Source organism: Lottia gigantea (genome assembly GCF_000327385.1).
Source record: "Lottia gigantea unplaced genomic scaffold LOTGIsca_13, whole genome shotgun sequence".
NCBI lineage: Eukaryota > Metazoa > Mollusca > Gastropoda > Lottiidae > Lottia > Lottia gigantea.
In genome coordinates, this window is record NW_008707425.1 from 3,566,069 (window position 1) to 3,593,258 (window position 27,190).

General features: G+C 31.0%; 4 protein-coding genes across 4 annotated transcripts; 3 read left to right on the forward strand and 1 right to left on the reverse strand.

Annotated features, from left to right (window-relative positions):
* Window positions 1–3,055: 3,055 nt before the first annotated feature.
* Window positions 3,056–8,123, reverse strand: LOTGIDRAFT_230563 (hypothetical protein). Its single transcript, XM_009049073.1, has 10 exons — window positions 8,024–8,123; window positions 7,415–7,929; window positions 7,015–7,119; window positions 6,661–6,794; window positions 6,133–6,248; window positions 5,407–5,543; window positions 4,906–5,000; window positions 4,284–4,578; window positions 4,013–4,119; window positions 3,056–3,523 (listed from the first exon to the last, which is right to left on the reverse strand). The coding sequence occupies exons 2-10, from the start codon at window positions 7,922–7,924 to the stop codon at window positions 3,433–3,435; spliced, it is 1,590 nt and encodes a 529-aa protein (XP_009047321.1). The 5' UTR covers window positions 7,925–7,929; window positions 8,024–8,123; the 3' UTR covers window positions 3,056–3,432.
* Window positions 8,124–12,570: 4,447 nt separating this feature from the next.
* LOTGIDRAFT_157318 (hypothetical protein) lies at window positions 12,571–15,263 on the forward strand (the record flags this gene model as incomplete). Its single annotated transcript, XM_009049074.1, has 6 exons — window positions 12,571–12,782; window positions 13,333–13,459; window positions 13,608–13,862; window positions 13,997–14,565; window positions 14,707–14,985; window positions 15,143–15,263. 6 exons carry the CDS (start codon window positions 12,571–12,573, stop codon window positions 15,261–15,263), a joined length of 1,563 nt encoding a protein of 520 aa, XP_009047322.1.
* Window positions 15,264–17,636: 2,373 nt separating this feature from the next.
* On the forward strand, window positions 17,637–19,941 carry LOTGIDRAFT_157319 (hypothetical protein; the record flags this gene model as incomplete). Its single annotated transcript, XM_009049075.1, has 5 exons — window positions 17,637–17,848; window positions 18,372–18,498; window positions 18,640–19,208; window positions 19,370–19,654; window positions 19,821–19,941. 5 exons carry the CDS (start codon window positions 17,637–17,639, stop codon window positions 19,939–19,941), a joined length of 1,314 nt encoding a protein of 437 aa, XP_009047323.1.
* A 4,895-nt stretch (window positions 19,942–24,836) lies between these two features.
* On the forward strand, window positions 24,837–26,790 carry LOTGIDRAFT_111275 (hypothetical protein; the record flags this gene model as incomplete). Its single annotated transcript, XM_009049076.1, has 5 exons — window positions 24,837–24,938; window positions 25,113–25,208; window positions 25,664–25,891; window positions 26,171–26,259; window positions 26,550–26,790. Coding segments are annotated over 5 exons (756 nt in total), but the record flags the coding sequence as incomplete, so codon positions are not given.
* Window positions 26,791–27,190: the final 400 nt, after the last annotated feature.

Consider the following 27,190-nt stretch of genomic DNA (forward strand, 5'->3'; position numbering starts at 1 on the left):
TCATCGTATTACGAATACGGTTTTGACATGGTCTTATTAACCCGTATTAAACTAAGCCCACTACACTTCATTTTGGGGGTGTGGGAATGAGATTGGTGTGATTTAAATATGACCAATCAGATCGGTAGAACAGATTGCCGCCGCTCATTTGAAGAGATAAGAACGCATTCTTTCCAAGTAAATATTCCAAAGAAAGGTTTGATTTTCTTTCAGCTTCAAAACAAAAATCTTACTCAATTCTATTCCGCAAAAACAAAGCGTCATAACGAGTGATTTGCTTTGATTTGTCGGAATTTGCTATCATTACAGTATGGCCAATTTGATTGGACAATATTTAGCTCTGAATAGGTAATTTTTCTCACTTGAGTTACCGCGGCCCCGAGGAAGTATGACGATTGATGGTGTGGTTTGGATACGATGTATTCATCCCAAAGATTCAAGATCTTATATTATTATGAACTCGGCATTTAAATTTATTCATATATTTATACTCTTTTATTCCTTTAAAGATGAAGATTACATATCCAATATTGTGACAGCAGCAATATCATCCACCTCATATTATCCTGTACAATTTGCCAAAAACAATATATTGGAAAAGCAAACAATAAATCGAGAACCCGATTCAATGTCCACAGACTGATTTGATATAAATCATAATCTGAATAAAACTGTGGGTAAACATTTCAACCAGTTATCTAATATAAAGACATAGTAACAGTAACAAAAAAATCCTACTGTTACAATAGTGCTCTATATATCAATTGTAGAGCAATACAGATATATTAATACATATATATATTTTTTTGGTTCTGTTTTAATATTTCTTAATACGTGGTTAAATAGATTTCGGGAAAGGGAGGATTTGATTCTCCCAAGTGTAAAGGCCTTGAAGGGAACAAATGCCTCACCAAGAATAATTTGAATAAACAGTCTATAACTGCTGGATATTATTCTTTTATTCTGATCTGAAATTTGATAATAACCCGCCCAAGGGCGAGAGGTTAGATTGTTACATACTAATGGGCTTTAATAATAAATATAAATACATATATAAATAGAATTATAAACGAAAAATTACGATTAAAAAACAAAGAAAAGGTAAAAAAAATGGTATAAATACTGCTTTGGAATGACATTTTGTTCAGTTGAAAGTTGTCGCATTTTACTAGTCTATGTAGAGCTATAGAAGAATAAATCTAACCACATTTATCACATAAAAAATATCGCCACCAGTATCATTGTTAACCATACAGCATATCTTAATGAATAATGTGCTGTGCTATTTCAGATAAAGAATAAATTTAAATACATGTTGGGGTTCCAGACTACTATGGAAATGTCTGTAAATACTAAAATCAGGGTAACTGTTTACCGTTGATTTGAATTATACAGTTCTTACTGATACAGATGAACACAACCCTAAAGGTGTAATTTTTTTTTAGTAAAATTGGTTTAGTTTCCAGTAACTTCTATTCTAGCAATAAATGATTATACTGATGGTGATCTGGTATACTACTACTTAAACAAAGCATAATATATTATCTTGGTATACTATTACTTAAACAAAGCATAATATATTATCTTGGTATACTATTACTTAAACAAAACATAATATATTATCTTGGTATACTATTACTTTAACAAAGCAGACCATATTATCTTGGTATACTATTACTTTAACAAAGCATAATATATTATCTTGGTATACTATTACTTTAACAAAGCAGACCATATTATCTTGGTATACTATTACCTAAACAAAGCATAATATATTATCTTGGTATACTACTACTTAAACAAAGCATAATATATTATCTTGGTATACTATTACTTTAACAAAGCAGACCATATTATCTTGGTATACTATTACCTAAACAAAGCATAATATATTATCTTGGTATACTACTACTTAAACAAAGCATAATATATTATCTTGGTATACTATTACTTAAACAAAGCATAATATATTATCTTGGTATACTACTACTTAAACAAAGCATAATATATTATCTTGGTATACTATTACTTTAACAAAGCAGACCATATTATCTTGGTATACTATTACCTAAACAAAGCATAATATATTATCTTGGTATACTATTACTTAAACAAAGCATAATATATTGTCATAGTATATCAATATCTTAACAAAGCAGACCATATTATCTTGGTATACTACTGTTTAAACACAGCAGAATTGATTATCTTGGTATATTATTACTTAAATAAAGCAGACATATTGTCATAGTATATTAATACCTTAACAAAGCAGACTATATCTTGGTATACTACTACTTAAACAAAGCATACAATATTATCATGGTATTACTTTCAAGAAAACAGACAATATTATCATAGCACACTACTATTTTAACAGAGCATACTAATTATAACTCTTGTGCATGTCAACGCTGTAGTCCAATATTTTCTAAAGTGCAATATATACAACAGTAATTATAAATAATGGTTCAAGATAACCTTAATTTGTGAACCAACCAAACTGCAGGCATAGCTACTTTTGATGTCTTGTTTAATACCAGCAATCAGGCAAGTAGGGTAGTTCATACCCATTATGGGAGTAAAAATAAACAGAACTTTGATGACAACCTTGATCACAGCAAACGTAAACCCATTAGTATAACAATGTGACCTCTCGCTATTGGGCGAGTTATTATTTTTATCTAATTTCAGATTAGAGCATAAAAAATATACCAGACCAGACCCTTTATTCGATTTTCCTAATGAAATATTTGTTCCATTCTAGATCTGTACATTTGAGAGAATCAAACCCCCCCCTTCTCCGAAATAACATTAAATATTTTTTAAGAATTGTGCCTTCTAGAGTGTTTACGAAAGAACTTGTTTTCAAGAACAAAGTGACTTTCTGGGCACATGACATACTACGACTTCAACGCTCTACGAGCCCAGTGGAGAAGAAGCACCGAAATAACGTCGTTCCACCGTGATATCACTATTCGAGGATGCTTGTGTAAAATATTAACGCCACAAGAAAGTTGAGGCGAAAGTAAACGTTCTAATTTAAAATTTATTTATTTGAAAAATAAAATTTATTAACATCATTATATTCTTCAAAGTGCAAAGATGATAAAACACAAAATTCGATTGCTGAACAAAGTATTATTAGATTGAAGTTCCAGTCTGAAGTTTTCTGAACACCGAGAATTAGAGTCAAGTTTATCAAATCTAATTTCAGAAATGAAACAATTGGCATATTGGATGTATCCAAATCACTGATAACAATGGATGATTTTACTCTAGATAATTGATGTTTCTTTGGACGAGTTGTATCCAATTCTGGTTAAGATGTATTCCAGTCAAAGGTATCCTGGACGTTTTATCCAATCTACATCATAATTACCCGTATCCTGGAAAATCTGTATCCGAATACTTGTGTCCTATGTTACTTGGTTAGTTATTATCATACAGATAGTCCAATGCATTTGGTATTAAAGCTAATTTTTTTCGGACGTCATCGGGCAAATCACCATCTAAAGTATACCTGAAATGACACAAATTAGAAATATTAAGCATTGTTGTGTTTATAGGTGTAAAGGAGATGACAATTATGCGGGCCATTCTGGTTTAAGGAAGTTGCCGTTGTCATGTTTGCTATTTTGACATTGATAAGAGTTTTTCTTAATACGTCAAATGAAGGGAGTGTAGACCTCCATTTCTTATTGATGTGTGTATATTTTTTCAGGACTTTGAATGTTTTTTTTTTTTATCTAAATCAAGTCAGGCAGCACAGGACTATTTTGAGATTCGGTCTGGTTCGATACCATTAAGTCATCGATATGGTGGGTTCAAATCCTTAATGACTGGAATATGAGCCTAAGTGAACAAATATCAGATACAAGTACCGACATGTAAGGTTACACACGGATATTGGTTAATACTCAACGAGCACAACCTGTTATGTTTCCTCAATGATAAAGCTAGCAATAAAAACAAATTCTTACAATAACACAAAAAAGAAATAAATACTCACTCTTTACAAACACCATTCTTATCGACAAAAGCAAATAAGTCTTCAGAAGGCTGTATTCCAAGATGGCTGTTATCTGCGAACTGAATCCAGATAGCTCCAGATTCCAACTGAAATTCAAAAATTATATATCAAAGAGCAATATAAATGGAAAGGATACTGTTATTTACTGAACAATGTTATTTTGTATCGAGGCACTTGAATATCTAAATCAAAAACTTTTAATCAGAGCATGTGACTATGAATGTAGGTTTCGATGTTTAAGTATATTTACCTGAGTTGCTAGACCGATATCAGGTATCTCAGTCTGTATCACTGTTGTCTTTTTATCATGTTCAATATCATTCAGGTCATCAATATGCAGGGCATTGTCATTATTGGTATCATTTTCATAGTCAATATTATTGATATCATCAATGTCGTAGTCAATATTATTGATATCATCAATGTCATGGTTAATATTATTGATATTATCCATGCTTGTATCATCATCACTAAAACCTCTATCGTCTTCTATTACAAAGGTTGAGTTGGTCTGGTTGTTTTGATGTTCTATTTTTGCTCTTCGTCTGAAATAAACAATAGAAATGTTCATCTAAAAGGAGAGGAAACTGGTAGATTTGGTTTGAAAAAACATCCACAGCCCTTTGACCCCGATGCAATCAAATGTTTAATTACTAATCCTTAATTATCGGATGTTCTTCCAAGAAAACAAGGAATTTGTATACCACATTATACTGATATAAATAATATCCCAATTACTTGGGAATAGCTTGAAAAAGCTCTTTTTACGCTTCTAGATATTCTTCAAATTGTCTGAAAAAGCAATAACTTTTTAACAGTGATACGTTTAGGCATGAATAAAACTATCGAAATGTTTTTGACAAAAACCTCACCTTCCAAGTATAACTGGAAACATTTCTTCTGATTGTTTAGACTCGTCTACAGAAGATTTTATTAAACCTTCTAATTGTAAACATTGCTTATGACACTGAAATCAAGTTTTTATTTTATTAGTAAATATATGAATGTGAAGATGTTTGATGAAATGTTAATATTATTGCAGAAAGAAACTGGAGAATTTGATTTTCTTTTAGATTGGTAGCAATGTCTAATGTTTAAAGTTCATTTCATAGGAGGTTAGAAACATTGTGAACTAGGGTGGTTCAAATACACTTTAAGCCATTTTCATCAATTCATTATCGTTTATACACACGAGCAGTATTTGTACAGATAGTATCGTGGACTAATAAAGAACATTTAATTCTGAATAAAATACAACCATTTCTCGAGAGACTTATATGTCCATTCGGTAATAATCTCAAAATATTTCAATTAATTTACATCAATTTTACGGTCAACACATTTTCTCATTAAGCAATATTAACAGTTATTACCTTCTTGGCAAATTTCATCAGAGAATAATCATCTTCATCTGTGTGATTTCTTAATCTTGGACTAGCAATCGACAGACCTTTGCCTTCATTTTCATTTAGTAGTTGTGTTCCTCTCCATGTACTTAGATACGTCTTACCTGGACAAAATATATTTCATTATTACATATTGCATTCGCATATCAATTGAATGATTAAATGTGTTTATAGATGTTGAGTAATATATAATAAAATGTATTCGCAATGTTGTGCAATGTAACATGTTGAATAAAATGTATTCACAGTGTAGTGTAGTGTAATTTAACATGTTGATTAATATGTAATAAAATTAGTGTAATGTAACACAATGAATAATATGAAATAAAAATGTAGTCGGAATGAATTGTAATATAACATTTTCAATATGTAATAAAGATGTCGTAAATGTAACATGTTGAATAATATGTAATGAACAGATTTATTAACGTCTTCGTTCTATTGGCAACAGTATGTGGACAATCAAACAAGCTGCACTTACAGTATATATAAAAGGGGAAGTTCTCATTTATCTGGCCTCTTTTCAAATCTATCTTATCATTATGGTTGCCGTACATGGCCAGAATACAGAACTTAGATCGGTGTGTCCAATTGCACTGACATAGACTAATCAGATTTCTTGATTTTATTTATTTATATGAATCGTTAGCAGTAACTTTCTGATAACAAGATTTAAACAAATATATGTCTCACCGTTATAAAATTTAGCCATGAAGCATGGGTCGGGAAAGTTTTCCATCAGCATGCATTTAGCTTGTTTATTATACATGATTATCTTAGGTGTTTTAGACTTTACTAAATTCACAAATCTGTAATACAATATTTTAACAGAATAGTTATGGAATGTAGCTTACGAAAATGACCCTTTAAACATAAAACTCTACTTTCAGTTAATGAAATAATGCAGTGGCTACTGTTCTGTCACTATGATTATCATAAGATTTATGACTCTTCCAATAATATGATTTGTCCGTGAACTTCGATTTACTTGGTTAAAAATGACTAACAAAATCCACTGTTAGTAAGAGATCGTATTATCCGGTCAATAAATATACAACTAACCGATTAATCTCTAAATATTCAATCTTTATCGAATATTTTAAGTAAGTGTCCGAGGGAGTGAATATCCGATTTTCGAAGATTACAGAAAAGTGAATAATATATTCAGCGAACAGAACAGATGACGGGAATATCTTGTAGGTAAACATCTGATTTACAAACCTTCTTGCGTATTCATATTTCTTGTGAAATTTCTGTGGTAAACAGTCCAAAGTAAACACTTTACGTTTGTAACTTCTGGGTGAGGATATGTAGTTTCCTCTGTCAGTTGTATTTTTGTACTGCATCACAGTAATCTTAAAAGAATCAAAAAATCAATAGTAACATTTAAACAATTTTATGAAGCTTAAAAAGTTTTCCCTTTAAAGGTAACGGTCACTTGCTCAAAAGCTGCCATTTGGATTTCAAACAAAACGACCAATTTAAACATAAGATAATATACTTATCGTATAGTAAAGAAACCAACTTTGCCAGTTTTATTGACAATTTTGAACAACAACCTGGTACAAATCTTACCTCTTGGCCGTCTGAAGAAACTTCTAGTGATTCGACCAAAACTTCTATATTATTCCTTGGTTGAAATAGTTCAATACAAACAGTACCGGATTCTCGTATAGATAACTGAAAAATATCATGCGTTCAGTTAATAAAAATGGCACCATAAACACCATTGATAATCAAACTTAAAAGTCGGATTATCAGACAATATATTTGAGTACAAAAAATGTTCAGTACAATTCACGGATTGTTTTAGCTCGTAAATAATAAAATGTGGACAATTGAAATACTAATGACACTGAGTAGAACCCTGTCCATCCCAAAATCCATCAGTTTACTGCAATTATTTAGCTTCAGATTCCAAAACGCAGACGTGGATATTCCATAAATTGATCTTAAGGGACAAAATGCAACTTACACCGGTCTTTTTGACTCTTTCTGAGATAGGTTTTAATCTGTACGTGTTTAATGGTGCTAGAATCCTCTCTGGTTTCAATACCCTTTCCGTCTCATATCCAGGTACTATCATCAACAAGTTGTTGTTTCTTTGATGTGCGTGTCCAATGACTCCAGTGTGACGTTTTGGTGTTGCATAAGGAGATTGTGTCACGTTAACTATTGCTTGGGTGAAATATACTGCTGGTTTAGACTGTGGACAGACTTCGTCTTGAGGAGGATCAAACCCGGCTCTTGGTGATATAAAATCCGTCCGATTTAATTGGACGGTTGTTCCAGATATTCTGGGAGTGGATTGATTTCTTGGTGATGGAGTAAGCAAGCGAGGTGTATGAGCTGTGCTTCCCAATGCCAATCTAACCGTCTGGTCCAAATCAGCAGTTTGGGTGCTAACTGAAGACAAATTTAGCTCTGCTAAAGCCTCAAAGACTTCTTCTTCCTCGTGAGTTCTTACAACTTCAATATTAGCCATTTTATCTGCAACAAATAAACAACTTTGGTTTGAAAACTGAACGACACATGCATATTACCCAGTTCTTGAAAAATACCTCGAATAATTTTAAATACTTACATGTAACTGTAAAGCAGTGATATATTGAATGACGAAATTCCTTTCTTTCTAAGAAATATAATTTCGAAGCCTTGTAGATGCGTGTAATTGATATATATAACTTTTATGTTGGAGATATCAGGTGAAATATACTATTTACCAAATGTCAACGGGTTTTATATGAAATTTCTGCAGAGGATCAAACTGATAAACAAACAGTTTATACTAATCCTTGAAATCCGATTAGGATTAATAGAATATAATTGAATGATTAGTTAATATCGTCTCCTAATTAATGAGAGTACAACACTTTTCTTCTATTTCAAAGTTTGATTTCATTGGCAACTAAAACTGTAAACAATATATGTCATACATAAGATTGTTAAATTTCTTATTATTTCTAAATTTTATGTATTTCAATTTTGTATTTATTTCAATTTTTTACATTAATCAGTACGTTAAGGAGGATGAATTCAGTCTGAACATTTTATACGGCGAACGGATTCTAATTCAAAAAATCCCTTTATGGCGTCTGATAAAGATGATCAATCTAAATCACAAAATGTTTTCAAAATAGTATTGGTCGTCTAATAGCCGCCACACCGAAACGGCGTCCCTACTGAGCTGCTGCTGCGACAGAAAATTAGCTCAGAGCATGTGAAGGTCGCCATAAGCTTAGCATAAGCGTGATGGAAGCGTCATATACCGTACGGTACAAGCGCAGTAACATCTCCATAAACGCAATAAAATTGAAGTGCATTAAGTAGGCTTTATTAAAAAAAACGCCTTGGGAACGCCAGGGTGACGGAGCTTTGAAATATGAACTTTATGTAGGTAACAAAAAAAGAAGACAGTGGCACATACATTTGTATTATGATTCTGGTATGGCATTACAATGGGCGATTAAAAAGCACTATTTGGGGCAATTTTGTGTACTAAAAATCCGTACAAGCAAGACAATTCCGTTAATCAAGATCTCGTCCAAAGCCTGGTAAAATCAAGAGTAAAAATATTATAGTAGTGGACTCCACCAAAGAGAAGTACCATCACTCGTATAAGTTTTGAGAGGGAAGACTTTTTTGTATGCAACTTTCCAAACTATATCATATAGCATAATTAGAGGAAAAGGGATGATCTGGATACCAAGTGTGATTGTACTATTGGAATTTTTGAGTTCAGTTTTATTACAGAATTATTAGATTTTATTGACTTCATAATAACACTATAGATATTTTGAATGTCATAATTATGTTATTTTGTTAGCTATCTCTTACAAAATATTCAAAATCCAGATTTTCGAAACTAATCAATGTTATTTATTTAATTTCGAAATCAGAGATAAAAGGAAAATGAAATATTTGTAATGAGTATTCAAACATTAGAATAAAATGTTCATAACATATTGAGACAAACATTGACATTTTTTCTAAAACATAGAATTTATTTTTTGTGTTCAAAGCATGGAGATATTTTAAGTGGTAACATTGGTAACCATCAAACATTTCAAAATATCCATTGAAGGAAAATGAAAATATTTGTATACCTTATTTCAAATCATGAAATTTATTTGATATTTAGAAAAGTAATTTTAAATTTGCAAAAATGGCTCCTTTTAATTCTAGTGAAATATTGATTCTTTTGATCTGTACATGTGGTAGGCACCATGGAGATATTTTAAGTGGTAACATTGTTAAACATCAAATATATTCAAGATATGCAATATTTGTTGGTAAAAATACAAAGTTTAAGATTATAAGATTAAAAAAAGTGGATTATCTCTAATTCATAGTTCACTATTGATCTTGACAGCAACTGGTACATTCTGTGTCTCGTCATTTCCTGATAGAATTAATTAGTTGATAACAACGGAGATAATTAATGTAAAACATTTTTTGCGATATTTCTTATTTTCAATAGAGTCCATTCTTGGATGGTGACTAACACTCACACAAAGTTTCGTCAAAATCAGCCAAGAATTGTGCCTTATGGAGTGTGTACGAGCAATTGTGGACGGATGGATATGAGTGACGCCAATATACGCTCCACACATAACTCCATGGTGCATACCACATTTACAGATCAAAAGAATCAATATTTTACTAGAATTAAAAGGAGTAGTTTTTGATAACTGAATTCATATTCACAATTTGTATTCTAAATATCAAATAAATTTCCTAATTTCGAATAAGATAAAATACTTTCGATTTATCTTCCTTGGATATTCTAAAATGTTTGATGTTTGCCAATGTTACCACTTTAAATATATCCATGGCGCCTACAAGGCTTCGAGCACAAGTCATTTGCTTTCATCCAAAATATCAATGAAATCTTCCCACATACAATAATAGCTTTTATTTAGTTTGAATATCATTTGTAATTAGAAAGTATATAAGATAATAAGAATACTTGAATTTGAAATAAAACAAATTATTTACTCTAAATATCACAAATATTTCAAAAATTTGAAATAGAAGGAAAGTGTCAATGTTTGTATCAATATGTTACAAACATTTCATTCTAATGTTTAATTACTCATTATAAACATTTCATTTTCATCTTTTTGTATATTCGATTTGTTTGATTTCGAATTTTTTTATTTGTTTGATTTCGAATTTTTTTCAACATGTAAATATTTTTAGTTTTTTCTATGTCACTAATTATCCCAAAAGGCTAACAACGTTAACAAGGAATATACACTTTTATCACAGAGAACTGACAATTTTACACAGATATTGCATTGTTACCATCAACTTTACAATTATATCACAGAACACTGCATTATTAGCATGCAATTTACAATTTATCATAGAAAGCTAATAAATTGAACTAAATTTCCCAGAACAAGGGCAATAACTCAGATTAAATGTATACATATTTTTTTTATTTTCGATAGGATTCATACTTGGGTGATAATAAACAATCATCACTCCAAATTTCATAAAAGTCAGATAAAAACTGTAGTAATATGGAAGGACAGGGACGATGGCAATATACGTTCACAAATTGATGTGGGCGTATAAAAATGCTCCTTTTAATACTAGTGAAATATTGATTCTTTTGATCTGTGCATGTGGTAGGCTGCATGGAGATATTTAAGTGGTAACATTGTTAAACATCAAACATATTCAAGATATTCAATATTTATTGGTAAAAATAAAAGATTATCAGATTAAAAGATGTGGATTATCTGTAATTCATAGTTCACTATTGATGTTGACAGCAAGTGGTACGTTCTGTGTCTCGTCATTTCCTGATAAAATTAATTAGATAAGAACAAGGGAAATAATTCATGTAAAATACTTTTTGCGATTGGAAAAATTCAAGATATTCAATGTTTGTTGGTATAAATACAAAGTTTAAGATTATCAGATTAAAAGAAGTGGATTATCTCTAATTCATAGTTCACTATTTATATTGACAGCAAGTGGTACATTCTGTTTCTCGTCATTTCTAGAAAGAATTAATTCTTCTGTAATGAGATAATTTAAACTACTGAGTATATGGAGAATAACAAGATAATTAATAAACAATAACAATCAATATCAAACTGAGTTTAAATTCACTCAACATTCTCAACAAATCAATGATATAGAAAAACTGAAAAAGTTTCCTTGTTGAAAGAAATTCGAAATCAAACAAATGAAGAATAGAAAAGGAAAGAAAATTAGAAAGCATAAAAAGAAATGTTTATAATAAGTTATCAAACATTAGAATAAAATGTTTATAACATATTGAGACAAACATTGACACTTTCTCTAAATCATAACATGTCTTATATTTTGAAAATTTATTTCAAACTTTGAAATATATTTTAAACGGTATATAGCACAACCTGCATTTGATAACGGATAGGTTGCTAAAATGACCTAAAGATACAATATAAGGGTCGATATTTTGGATAAGGTCACCGATTCTCTTAGATAAAGTTAGAGTGGAATGGGCTTAAAGCATGTGGAATTTAGACATTGAAATATCTAAAGTGACAGCATTTTTTTAAAATCAAGTCATATTAATTATAATAATATTTATTCAAATAAATTAAAATAGAATGTATGATAGTAAAGTTTCTTAATGGCATTGGAGCAAATTCTACATAGATTGACATGTTGTGTTTATTTATTCCAATTACAAACCAATCGTCCAAAATCTATTTAATTAAAATCAAGAGTTATATTGAGAATGGCCATACATAAAAGCTGGAATCTAAGAAATTTGTTTATATATTTCAATTACAATTTGGTATCTGAACCTACAAACAGTACAGAACTATCAAATGAGATACGGCTGAAAATAATTTCACCTTTTCGGTTTCTTTTCAATTGCAGATATAAATGGAAAATCTAATCTAATTATTACTTAAACCACCGAGGATACAAAGAATAACAAGATAATTAATAAACAATAACAATCAATATCAAACGGAGTTTAAAGTAAACTATTTAATCTTGTGTTTACTTGACAGTTTACAAACAAACTTCTTGACAGCTGACTATAAAACCAAGTAAAATTTTCAAAGATCTTCAGTATTCATTAACTTCTCTTACTTCCTACATAGCTATATTACAAATATGGAGTTCTTTCATAATCGTTCACAAAATTTAAATTTGAATAGTACTTTAAGATATGAGGACAGCTACGTCAATTCCTTACAATTTAATGGATATCAACTAATGCGACCATCTTCAGTGATCAATGACCCTGTTTTTGACAGTCATATACCATCAACACCACCTCATCTACGAGTAGCATCACCTAAGACTCCCCCTACGGTCATAAGAAGGTATGTATTGTCTATATTATTAATCAATTTTAACTTGATCTCATTTTCGGTGTTCCAACATCACTAATAATTTTATATTTCAATATATAATAAGAATTGCTATTTCCTTTAATTCTGCATTTCCATGGATCAAAACACTAGCCAAAATGTCAACATGTTATCAACTGCAATATACAATATTAAAAAGCTTACATAATGGTATTATTACGTACCACAATATTGCTTATTAGTTGTTAGTCCGGTTACTTCTGACCCTTCATTCAATAAAACTTACCAATTAATATTGAAGTAACTGTATCGAGAAAAAACAGTTATTCGGTCTATAAAATCGATGAAAGTAGTGGGTATGAAAGAGGGCTAATTATGTAAATATACCTGTAATGTCTAAATGAACACATGTTAATCGATTTCTGTATCAAATTAATAATTATTTAGGTAATAACCATCTGCTGCCCGTTGCTCACTATCAGCTACGGTATCATAAGGTTTTGACCACCAACAAGTGTACTTGTGTTGAATCGTTTGGAATAATCATTCCTTTTCCTTACAGACGGTCATCTATATCATCCACATCAAGCGGTATGAGTTCCTCCAGTACAGAATTAGATGAAAATAAATTGCAGCCATTTACAACCTATCGCTTGAAACCGATTTCACAAAAAGTCAAAAGCATGGTGGTAAGTTAATATTTATTGAACAATTTTCTTAGTATTGTTATTTAGGTTGCAGTTTGACTCTGTTGAAATGAAGTGCGTGATATTAATTTCATTGTGCCAGAGTAAAGCAAGTACATGCCATTTAATTATACTTTACCATGTTTTTCAGATGACTCTAACAGAAAGAGGACTGGTATGTCTCGAATTCTTAAAAGTGAAAAATGGAATTGAAACTATTGTAGAGACATTTACAGTGTCACAGGATGGACAAGAGATTTCTATCATGTACCCAAGACAGAGCAACGAAGAATCAAACCACAAACGGAATAAAGCCTATTCCATTCAAGAGCTTCCAGAAAGATTTCATAAGAAATATGAACACGCAAGAAAGTTTGTTACATTGATTCAATCAAAAACACCAAAGGTAACCATGTACAATCAACAAGCTAAATGTATGTTGATGGAAAATGCACCAATCGCCAGCTTTGAAGTTCAATTTTATAATGCCAAAGTAAAGCAAGTACATGCCATTTAACTATTCTTTACCATGTTTTTCAGATGACTCTAACAGAAAGAGGACTGGTATGTCTCGAATTCTTAAAAGTGAAAAATGGAATTGAAACTATTGTAGAGACATTTACAGTGTCACAGGATGGACAAGAGATTTCTATCATGTACCCAAGACAGAGCAACGAAGAATCAAACCACAAACGGAATAAAGCCTATTCCATTCAAGAGCTTCCAGAAAGATTTCATAAGAAATATGATCACGCAAGAAAGTTTGTTACATTGATTCAATCAAAAACACCAAAGGTAACCATGTACAATCAACAAGCTAAATGTATGTTGATGGAAAATGCACCAATCGCCAGCTTTGAAGTTCAATTTTATAATGGACGAAAGATAATCAATAATTGGAGTGGTATGAAATTAGTAGATGAACAGCAGGGCAGTATTTTGTCTCTATCATCACCTAGAATTCAGCAACAATTCAGTAACGAAATCCAACAAATGATAAAGTTTGCCGAACAGTGTCAGCAACAATGTGTTCAATTTGAAGCTTTAATAAAATCTACTGCTAGCTGCGTTGATGATAAAAACGAACTGTTCCCAGTAATTATTGGAAAGTAAGTACAATTTTATTTCATTTCGCATAACATTGAAATACAAACTTCTCCATTTAGAATACTCGCCCTCCGTTGTATTGAGTCATCATTAAAATTGAATATCACAATATATTTCATGTCATATCTCACTGTTTTTTTTAGGAAACCCACTTCTATTTCTGTGGTGGAGGAAGCAGTACCATTCCAACCTAAACCCAACCCAGTTAACATCAGTACCATAAGTAGTATCACATCAAGTAGTTGTTCTAGCTATTCGTCAGATACAGGCAGTAGTGTCATTAGACAGATCAGAGTTCCAAATATTGGACTAGCCTCTCAACTCGATAATGGTGATATTTGGGTAGAATTTGAAGATGGAAGTCATTTGGGTATCAAACCAACCGTCACAACTGTAACATATATCAACCATGTAATGACAAAGTAAGTGTATTTTTTGAACTTTGAAATAATTGATGCAACTTACTAATCAGCAACACGAATAAACCAGATTTCAGAAGCAAACGTATTCAAACATAATAAAGATAAAAAAAAAAATAGTTTTTCGATTTATACTTAATGTTTAATTTTAATCTTTCAGATACAGAAAATCTCAGCCACTTCCAGACAACGTAAAAGCCAAACTTGCTTCCGTTCCAATAGTTCTTGAGCAGTTAATGACCTCACAGAAAGCAGAAACTATGTCTGAACAGAGTTATTAGAAATCAACATGTTACTTGGCATATTTATAGTTCTATATTATTGTTATGTTTTTGTTATTGTTATTGTTTAAATTGATGTTATTTGTTATTTTCAAACTGAAATCGTATATTTATTCATCTATAAACCCTAATTATATATCTGTGCCATAATTTTTATAACTAATCATTATTGGTCTGTGATAAAATATTATATGTTATTTTAAATTCGTCAGCTTTCTGTGATAAATTTGTATATTGCATGATGAGATAAAATGTTACATTTCTTATTCGCTGTGATATTATATTTCTTTAACGTCGTTAGCTTTCTGTGATAAAATTGTATATTTCTTGAAAACATCCATCAGTGTTGAGTGATATTTTTTTTTATAATTTTAATGATTATGCAGCTTTCTGTGATAAAATTGTATCTTTCTTAATAACGTTGTTAGGTTTATGTGATAAAATTATATCTTTCTTGATAACGTTGTTAGGTTTCTGTGATAAAATTATATCTTTGTTAATAACGTTGTTAGGTTTATGTGATAAAATTATATCTTTCTTGATGACGTTGTTGGGTTTCTGTGATAAAATTACATCTTTCTTAATAACGTTGTTAGGTTTATGTGATAAAATTATATCTTTCTTGATATCGTTGTTAGGTTTCTGTGATAAAATTATATCTTTCTTGATAACGTTGTTAGGTTTCTGTGATAAAATTGTATCTTTCTTGATAACGTTGTTAGGTTTCTGTGATAAAATTGTATATTTCATGATATCGTCGTCAGTATCATCTGATAAAATTGTTTATTTCTTAATAGCATCATCAGTTCTCTGTGATATTTTTTGTATATTTCATGATAACAATACAGTTTTCTGTGATAAAAGTGTGTTTCATTTCATTTCTCTCGAGTACACTCAATAGTTTGTCCATGCTGGCCTCATCTGGGGCTAATAAACCTTTTTCATCATCTAATATAGAAATCTACAAATTGTCAATAAATTCTTCAACTTCTTTGATAAATTTAGAAAATAATTCCTCTGTAATGAGATAAATTAAACTACTGAGTATATGGAGAATAACAAGATAATTAATAAACAATAACAATCAATATCAAACTGAGTTTGAATTCACTCAAAATTCTCAACAAATCAATGACATAGAAAAACTGAAAAAGTTTCCTTGTTGAAAGAAATTCGAAATCAAACAGATGAAGAATAAAAATGGAAGAAAATGAAATGTTTATAATAAGTTATCAAACATTAGAATAAAATGTTTATAACATATTGAGACAAACATTGACACTTTCTCTAAATCATAACATGTCTTATATTTTGACAATGTCTTTCACATTTTTGAAACATTTGTGATATTAAAAGTAAACAATTTTAAATTTTAAGTTGCTTCTTATTTATCTTGTGTATTTTCTCAACATAAATTCATTTAAACTAAATAAAAGCTATTATTGTATGTGGGAAGATTTCATTGATATTTGGACTGAAAACAAAGTGACTTGTGTTCGAAGCCTGGTAGGCGCCATGGATATATTTAAAGTGGTAATATTGGTAAACATCAAATATTTCAAAATATCCAAGGAAGATAAATCGAAAGTATTTTGATATCTCTTTTCAAATTATGAAATTTATTTGATATTTAGAATAGAAATTATGAATTTGCAACGTGTTATCTAATAGTCTCCTTTTAATTCTAGTGAAATATTGATCTTTTTGATCTGTACATGTGGTAGGCACCATGGAGATATTTTAAGTGGTAACATTGTTAAACATCAAACATATTCAAGATATTCAATATTTGTTGGTAAAATAACAAAGTTTAAGATTATCAGATTAAAAGAAGTGGATTATCTCTAATTCATAGTTCACTATTGATATTGACAGCAAGTGGTACATTCTGTGTCTCGTCATTTCCAGATTGAATTAAATCAAAGCCTTAAATCACTTTCAGATTTTAATTTTTTATAGATCATATTAAGGCAAATTTACACAACGCCTAAAGGACCATGAGACCATTTTAAGATTAATCCAATCCCAAATCGAATCCTTATTCCACAATCAGTACCAATCTCCCAGTAGGAGTTACCACTGAAACGAAATTAATATTTTCGGTTCCTTTTATGAGATATATTAGCAATGTTAAATAGTAAATCTTCTGAAACGAGATAATTGGAACCACTGAGTATATGGAGAATAACAAGATAATTAATAAACAATAACAATCAATATCAAACTGAGTTTAAAGTAAACTATTTAATCTTCTGTTTGCTTAACAGTTTACAAACAAACTTCTTGACAGCTGATTATAAAATCAAGTGCAACTTTCTAAGATCTTCAGTATTCATTAACTCCTCTTACTTCCTACATAGCCATATTACAAATATGGAGTTCTTTCATAATCGTTCACAAAATCTAAATTTGAATAGTACTTTAAGATATGAGGACAGCTACGTCAATTCCTTACAATTTAATGGATATCAACTAATGCGACCATCTTCAGTGATCAATGACCCTGTTTTTGACAGTCATATACCATCAACACCACCTCATCTGCGAGTAGCATCACCTAAGACTCCCCCTACGGTCATCAGAAGGTATGTATTGTCCATATTATTAATCAATTTTAACATGATCTCATTTTTGGTGTTCCAATAATTTCATATTTCAATATATAATAAGACTTGCTATTTCCTTTAATTCTGCATTTCCATGGATCAAAACACTAGCCAAAATGTCAACATGTTATCAACTGCAATATACAATATTAAAAAGCTTACATAATGGTATTATTACGTACCACAATTAGTTGTCAGTCCGGTTACTTCTGACCCTTCATTCAATAAGACTTACCAATTAATATTGAAGTAACTGTATCGAGAAAAAACAGTTATTCGGTCTATAAAAGTAGAGGATATGAAAGAGGGCTAATTATGTAAATATACCTGTAATGTCTAAATGAACACATGTTAATCGATTTCTTTATCAAATTAACAATTATTTAAGTAATAACCATCTGCTGCCCGTTGCTCACTATCAGCTAGTGTATCATAAGGTTTTGACCACCAACAAGTGTACTTGTGTTGAATCGTTTGGAATAATCATTCCTTTTCCTTACAGACGGTCATCTATATCATCCACATCAAGCGGTATGAGTTCCTCTAGTACAGAATTAGATGAAAATAAATTGCAGCCATTTACAACCTATCGCTTGAAACCGATTTCACAAAAAGTCAAAAGCATGGTGGTAAGTTAATATTTATTGAACAATTTTCTTAGTATTGTTATTGAGGTTGACTCTGTTGAAATGAAGTGCGTGATATTAATTTCATTGTGCCAGAGTAAAGCAAGTACATGTCATTTAACTATTCTTTACCATGTTTTTCAGATGACTCTAACAGAAAGAGGACTGGTATGTCTCGAATTCTTAAAAGTGAAAAATGGAATTGAAACTATTGTAGAGACATTTACAGTGTCACAGGATGGACAAGAGATTTCTATTATGTACCCAAGACAGAGCAACGAAGAATCAAACCACAAACGGAATAAAGCCTATTCCATTCAAGAGCTTCCAGAAAGATTTCATAAGAAATATGATCACGCAAGAAAGTTTGTTACATTGATTCAATCAAAAACACCAAAAGTAACCATGTACAACCAACAAGCTAAATGTATGTTGATGGAAAATGCACCAATCGCCAGCTTTGAAATTCAATTTTATAATGGACGAAAGATAATCAATAATTGGAGTGGTATGAAATTAGTAGATGAACAGCAGGGCAGTATTTTGTCTCTATCATCACCTAGAATTCAGCAACAATTCAGTAACGAAATCCAACAAATGATAAAGTTTGCCGAACAGTGTCAGCAACAATGTGTTCAATTTGAAGCTTTAATAAAATCTACTGCAAGCTGCGTTGATGATAAAAACGAACTGTTCCCAGTAATTATTGGAAAGTAAGTATAATTTATTCATTTCTCAATGCGATAATTCATTAAACTTTAAACATGACATTCTAGATGTTCCTCGTTTAACAAACTGGGTCTGCTTTGTATTGAGTCAGCATTAAAATTGAATATCACAATATATTTCATGTCATATCTCACTTTTTTTCTAGGAAACCCACTTCTATTTCTGTGGTGGAGGAAGCAGTACCATTCCAACCTAAACCCAACCCAGTTAACATCAGTACCATAAGTAGTATCACATCAAGTAGTTGTTCTAGCTATTCGTCAGATGCAGGCAGTAGTGTCATCAGACAGATCAGAGTTCCTAATATTGGACTAGCCTCTCAACTCGATAATGGTGATATTTGGGTAGAATTTGAAGATGGAAGTCAGTTGGGTATCAAACCAACCGTCACAACTGTAACATATATCAACCAAACCGGTGTAATGACAAAGTAAGTGTAGTCTTTGAACTTTGAACTAATTGATGCAACTTACTAATCAGCAACACGAATAAACCAGATTTCAGAAGCAAACGTATTCCTTAAACATATAACAATAAAAGAAAAATAGTTTTCTCGTTTTTCGATTTATACTAAATGTTTAATTTTAATCTTTCAGATACAGAAAATCCCAGTCACTTCCAGACAACGTAAAAGCCAAACTTGCTTCTGTTCCAATAGTTCTTGAGCAGTTAATGACCTCACAGAAAGCAGAAACTATGTCTGAACAGAGTTATTAGAAATCAACATGTTACTTGGCATATTTATAGTTCTATATTATTGTTATGTTTTTGTTATTGTTATGGCATATTTTCATGATATTTGTTACCTTCATTCATTCTCCCATATTATATGATCGATCATGCTAAAATCATCAATTCTTTGTGATCAAATTTTACATTTCTTATTCGCTGTGATATTATTTTTTTAACAACGTCGTTAGCTTTTTGTGATAAAATTGTATATTTCTTGGTAACCTTGTTATCTTTCTGTGATACAATTGTATATTACGTTGTCAGAATCTGTGATAAAATCGAATATTTCATGATAACATCGTCAGTTCTCTGTGATATAATTAAAAAAAATAATGATAACAAAGCAGTTTTCTTGTCTAAAAGTATGTACTTATAAGTTTTCTGTGATAATTTCTAATTGTATTGCAGATCGTACCGTTACCATATGAAAAAATTGTAAATTATATCATATTTATTATTTTCTGTGGTAAAATGTTGTATAAGTACTAATTGATGTTTACAAAATATCCCACTCAAAGATCAAATCAGTGATTTTCAGAATTCCATGTTGCATTGATGTATCAATTGTTCTGAAAAAGACTCTTCATACCAAAAAATCGACTTATAGAAAATACAAACGAGTAGGTTATGAATCTGTCGCGGAGAACTAATAACGATGCAAAAGCAGATGTTGACAACAAAAAATTTCGTTGATTTCCTGAATTCATGGAATCTTACGAAAAATAATATTCTGCTAGGAAATTCAAGAAATCACTGACATTCATCTTCGTGCAAGAAAAATCCTTTTCGGGAGTTATTCGTAGTGAATCGTGGACAGTACGAGAAAATACTATGTTAACTCACAGTTGATTGTATTTGTTTGAAATAAAAGAATGTTACAACGTATTAATATTTGATCTATAATCTCTGAAAGGGGCTAGACCTAGAATGACTGATCTGAATTGGAGGTGATTGCTAACTAAGATATAGATAGGTACAAGGATCATAATAAAAAGATTAAATCTTTTATGGTTGTTCACAGTAATGTAGTTGTGTTATAAGGATGAGATGGGGTTCTCGTAATATGTGGTGTTGTGTTGTGCAATACCCGATAATACACAAAGAGCACGATCAAAATAAAACGTCTGGTGTGTCAGATTGGACCTGTACAGGCAATCATCTTGGTTAAACACATAGTGTTTGTTGTAGCAATCGGGAACCAATTCACTTATTCAAACCATAAATCTGACGATTTACATAAGTTGGTGAATATTACCTTGAACGGATGTATTCTCAAATAATTAATAATAATAAACTCTTTATTTTACATGGGTCAGAATTTAACAATATATACACAAAACTATAAATATCAAACATAAAAGAACACCACTGATACACCAATCCCTAAATTAGTCGAAACTGTGGCCTATCAACAAGTTTAAATAACGGGTGTAATAGGATTGCTATAACAATCACACAGTGAATCAGTTCACCTGAACAACCATACAATCTAATCAGTTTATTATTGTAATTGGTACAATCAACGATAGAATACCGTGAGTGGTGGTACAAAATAATATTGGTTTGTGAAAATAAGTTAACAGGAAGGATTCCTATAATACGAGCAATTTACGGTTGATCGTTGCGATATGCATATAGGAGGGTCATGGAAAAGGGAAATATTTGAATGATTAAATTGGTCTGAAAAATAAGGTCAATAAAAATAAAAGATCAATCCGGAATATTTATATATATGATATTTAAAAAATATTCAAAGTCATCAAAATTTTATTGACCTATTCTATTAACTATAAACGGAAGTGATACCGAGAGTAGTTTAGGAATAGGCAATTAAAAAAAATTATTGAAATCATATTCAATCACAACAAACTGATCTAAAGAGATTATTTTTTGAAAACAAGTTGAATACAGCTCACCAGTACAACCTTAAACGTTTAAATTTCAATGATAGTTGATTAGTGCAATCATGAGAGTTGATAATGGGTCACCTATTTTCGTGTACAATGTATGATTTATAAATAAGTCGAGAAAAACACGTATGGATACCAGGTGGTATAATTAACTTCTCTTAGTATTTATCTTTAATATCAATTCATTATAACTAGTGACAATTCCTTAAAAGAACCACGATTTTTTTTAAAAAAATAGTGACTGACAAAATAAGATACGTAGCGTGATTTATTGCTAAAAGTCACTGAAACAACATAAGAATATGGCCCACTTTGTGTTCCATAAAAATTTTCTGCTGACACGGAATCCGCTAGTTGATCACGTAACTTCATTCGTTGCACTACATTCTAGCAGACGACACTTGGAATTCCGATTACCGCTTGGGTTATAAGGAAATTCGGCCGATAAAAAATGGTGACGTTTGGTAATAACTGAAATCCGCCATTTTGTATTTGTCAAAGTATACATTAATACATTTGACCTTGCTTGAAACTGCTGAAATCATTCTACTAGCTGATATTGTACAGAAAACCCATGTTTATCAAAACAAGCAAATACGGAGGTCACGCGAGGTCGGACATGTAAATTATTAATCATCTCCGAAAATGCACGAAAAATAGGTTACCACGAAATTAGGTTACTTGACTAATTATATATTACATCCTCAATCCCCTGTACTGGTGGAAAGGGGTGAGAATCTTTCGAAAGCTCAGCATCAACATCTAAGATAACGAAGACGATAAAACAAATAAAGCAGTTTACATTAAATTTAAAGTTAGTCCGTGGGCGCGGGACAACTACACAACTTTTTACAAACACTATTATTATTGACCAATGATGTGAAAAATTAACTTTTAACCTTACGTGGCACTCAAATAAAAACGAAATTGCTTTATACATCGTCAATTTAAAAGAAATGAATTGAGTTTTACGTCCGCCCTATTTGTAAGCACCATGCAAGTTGCAATGAGGGAAATTTTGCCAGGACAGCGACATTAGCATGCTCTTCGATTTGCAACTGTCGGAGGATCTTCGTACATAGCCTGTAGCACACGGGGCCCCGGTTTATTGTCCCATCAGAAAGACTAAACATTCTTTTCATGTCAGCCCTCTTACCTGCATCACTGATGGGTGGAAACCGGATTGAAAAAAATCAAAAGTTATTATCCCGAACTATGCCGAGATTGGACCCTATAAGCGCCTAACTCACTGAACCACCACGATGGGAAAGGACTTGCTTTTAATCAAACTTCTATACAAACATCAAACGAATAATTTCACTTAAATTAAAATATATTTATATATTACTGGTCATAAAATTTTTTAAATTGCTAACTGTGATTTCAAGAAATATTCAGATCACTACTTGATATATAAACACTGTTAAGAGGCTGTTAAACTTATTTTCATGTGACATTAAGTATTTCTAAATGTAGTAAAATTGGATTTATAAATAAAACAACCGCTTCAAAACAAAATCAAAATATGATCTTTACATAAGTAGCTCCATATACAATTTAATGACGATCTGAGAGGATTAATTAAATACTTGATGTCAATTTCTCTAAAGTACACTTTAAGGTGCAGCGAGATTATTCCTCCATTCTGGTGTATGCTTGCATTATTTATCAAGGATGTGGCACGTTTTTCCTCTTCTCGTTTTCTTTCTGTCTAGATTTTAATACCGATCGTCCTTTCATATTTTCTCTCTATTACCCCTTTCAAGATTCTTGATCGATTTCATTATCCTCCGCCCCTTTAAATCTTTACTAATTTTGGATTTTCTCCTAGATTGTCCTTGCAATCTTTATCGTGATGGAAAATATAACCTGTTTGAATAGAAAGCTTTAAGTTTAATTGTCAGATAATTTTAAGCTTGACTACAAAGCGCCTCATTACCCACAAAAACATCACCCTCCAGGTTGAATACCTTTGTTCTAGAATTTGCAATTTAATGTTATAATCACGCAGATCTATTTTGAAATTTTTTTGATATTTATCCATTGATTCTCAAGTAGGGTTATGATGAAATTATCATGTGATATCTATGTTATTTTGATTTCTATCTTTATAGGGGCAGTGTTAACTTTTTAGGTCTGGAAAGTAAGGCGATCGAATTAACGTTCAAAATCTACAATTGCCCAATCTGAAAGATTCAACTTACAGTATCTTCCCATTAATATTTATAACGGCAACAACTATTTAAAGTGTTAAAAGTAAACGTAAAACTTTTTCACCCAACATGCAGTTTTAACTTCACTTTACGACTATGATAATGAGATCGAAAGTTATTAATGAGGAATAGAAGCAAATAAATAAGGTGATTAACACTAGCAGGTTAGCAGGGTCCAGTAGGACTGACAGAAATTTTTAGAATACATTGAAAATTAGGAATATAAAGGGGTATTGATTACTGCAATCAATAACAATTGATAAGCTTTTTTCAAGCAATATACCGCACACTGTTTCTGCTAACTACTCACAAATACATAAACAGCATGATACGTTTTCATTCAATACCAATTAGTAGGTAAAGTCTTACTGATTTATTCAATCAAGTTGGAACGATTGGGTAGAAGTTGGTTGGATGCGCCGGTAACCCTGGGTGAGTAGATATTGTCGGTCGTTCTTTAATCGATTAGGTACTTAGGGCTTAGCACAATGATTGGTCACATGACCTCTAAGTATATATAGAAAATTTACCTCAAATATCACCAGAATTAAAAATTATATATTTACAACTAAAAATGGCATCGGAAAAGCCAGATATTTCGGAACAAAATGTAACAAAAGAGAATGCCAACATAAAAGATAGTTTAGCGGTAAATTTTTAATCATAATCAAATCGTTATTTGATAAAAACAATGAAAACTATAACAAAATATTGACTTTTTGAACCTATATTATGTCTTGAATTTCAAATTTATTAATTTCAGAATTACCAGATATTCAACCAACTTGGAAATGGAGGCTTTGCTAATGTTTATAGAGGTCTAGCAAATAAAACAGGTCAACCTGTAGCAATTAAATTGGTAAGTATATAACACCACAGAGGAATAAAATGTTTTTCAACTTGGGAAGGTGAAATCCGAATAACCGAAATTAAAATTGGAATGAGACAAATTCATTAGTAAATTTCAGTGAGAATAACATGGGACTTGCAAGTAAAAAAAAGATTAATTGTAGGCTATTATTCTATTTTTCAGATTGACAAGAAAATTATGAAAGAAAAGGGGATGACTGAAAGAGTAAAAAAAGAGGTTGAAATTCATTCTAGATTGAAACACTCTTCGATATTAGAGGTAACTTTGATAATATGCTCAAGTTAAAAAAATAGCAATTTTTGACATTGGTAACACTTGTACCTTTTAGACATTGGTAACATTTGTACCTTTTTTTACATTGGTAACATTTGTACCTATTTTACATTGGCAGCACTTGTTAACACTTGTGCTTTTTTTTACATTGTTAACACTTGTGCTTTTTTTCTTACATTGGTAACACCTGTGCTATTTTTTTTACATTGGTAACACTTGTGCCTTTTTGGCATTTGTAACAATTGTACCTTTGGTACTTTTGTACCTTTTTTTTTACATTTGTAACACTTTTGCCTTTTTGATCTCGGTAACACATGTGCCCTTTTGACATTGGCAACACTTGTACACTTACAATTAATACAAGTTAAAATTCCAGGTTGATAAATTGAAGCAAATGAAATGTTAACATGGTCATAAATTTTTCATTTTATCGATTTCAGCTTTACAGTTATTTTGAAGATGCTGACTATGTATATTTAGTACTGGAAATTTGTGAAAATGGTGAATTGTACAAATATCTTCAAAATAATGGCAAGATTTTGAGCGAAGAAAAGGCCAAAGATTTCTTATACCAAATAGTACAGGGATTGCTCTATCTACATTCACATGGTATATTACACCGTGATTTAAAACTATCCAATATACTTATTACTTCAGATAATAAATTGGTAAGCATCATTCATAAATTCGATAAATATTCATATAAATCCACTTCAGTCTGCTTCATTTCCATCTCATTTATTTCATTTCCTTTTTATCTCATTTATTTCATTTCCTTTTTATCTCATTTATTTCATTTCCTTTTTATCTCATTTATTTCATTTATAAAACTAATTCATCTAAATTTTTCGTTAAATGTTCGCTATATAAACCGGAATATATAAACTGTTCATTGATTAAATATTTATAAAAATGAGTGACAATAATGAATTGTTTTTCGTTTTTAGAAAATTGCTGATTTTGGATTAGCAACTCAATTGTCTATTGCTGGAGAAAAGAGATATACAATGTGTGGAACTCCAAACTATATTTCACCGTAAGAACTATTTTATTTACAATTATAAGTGTTCTATCTTCTCGGTGTACAAAGGTGTTCCTTGATATTGCTTTTGTTCCTTTGATTTAACTCAATATTCTCTTTTTGCCTTTCATAGAAACATTTGCTTATATTGAATCTTAGGAAATATTGATAAAAATGTTACACTTTCGTTTCCGTCTATGTGCGATGTCTGTCTGTAAGGGTATTTTTAACTTAGGGCCTAGTGTTTTACTTTTTTTTGTTGTTGTATGTTTTATCATTAGTGAAATATTTCTATCTAATTTCAGTGAAGTTGTCACACGATCTGCCCATGGTTTAGAAGCTGATGTATGGTCTCTAGGGTGTATGTTGTATACATTTCTAGTGGGGAAACCCCCTTTTGATACCAATACTATAACCCATACTTTGAATAAAGTTGTCTCTGCAGAATACAAAGTTCCTAAACATTTATCTTTAAAGGCCAGAGATTTAATTAGATTGTTATTGCAGAAAATACCAAAAGACAGAATTGCTCTTAAAGGTAATTAGCTTTAACATTCGTGAATTAAAATATTTGTTGGGAGTATGTGTAATCCGCTAGTCGGCGAGACAGAAAATAAGTGATGAAGATATTAAAATTTACCCCCCATAAATAAAATAAATTTGTATTTTCAGATATCCCATACCACCCGTTCATGGTAAAGGAAGCCGCTGACCCGAAACCCCAGGAGATTGATCAGGTGCGTCAATAATATGTTTCATTATACAGAGATAAACTTATTTAGATTATCGGCTTAAATTGTGGATTATCGATTGAAACAAATCAGTATTTGAAAATCCCTGGTATATCGTCAACTGTAAAAACGATGTCAATGTCATGTCGCCTGTCAACAAACCTTGGCAATGATTTAGACTGTTTTAGGCAATCCTGGTTGTATAAACATAAAGG

Bases quoted from the DNA above. Each gene is read 5' to 3' on its own strand.
- LOTGIDRAFT_230563 (XM_009049073.1), bottom strand. From the start codon at position 7,924: ATGGCTAATATTGAAGTTGTAAGAACTCACGAGGAAGAAGAAGTCTTT. The intron at 5,544-6,132 runs GTGAGACATATA...TATTTTGTCCAG, and splicing joins CATGGCTAAATTTTATAACG to GTAAGACGTATCTAAGTACA. The intron at 4,120-4,283 runs GTAAATATACTT...TTTGAATTTCAG, and splicing joins ATATCGGTCTAGCAACTCAG to TTGGAATCTGGAGCTATCTG.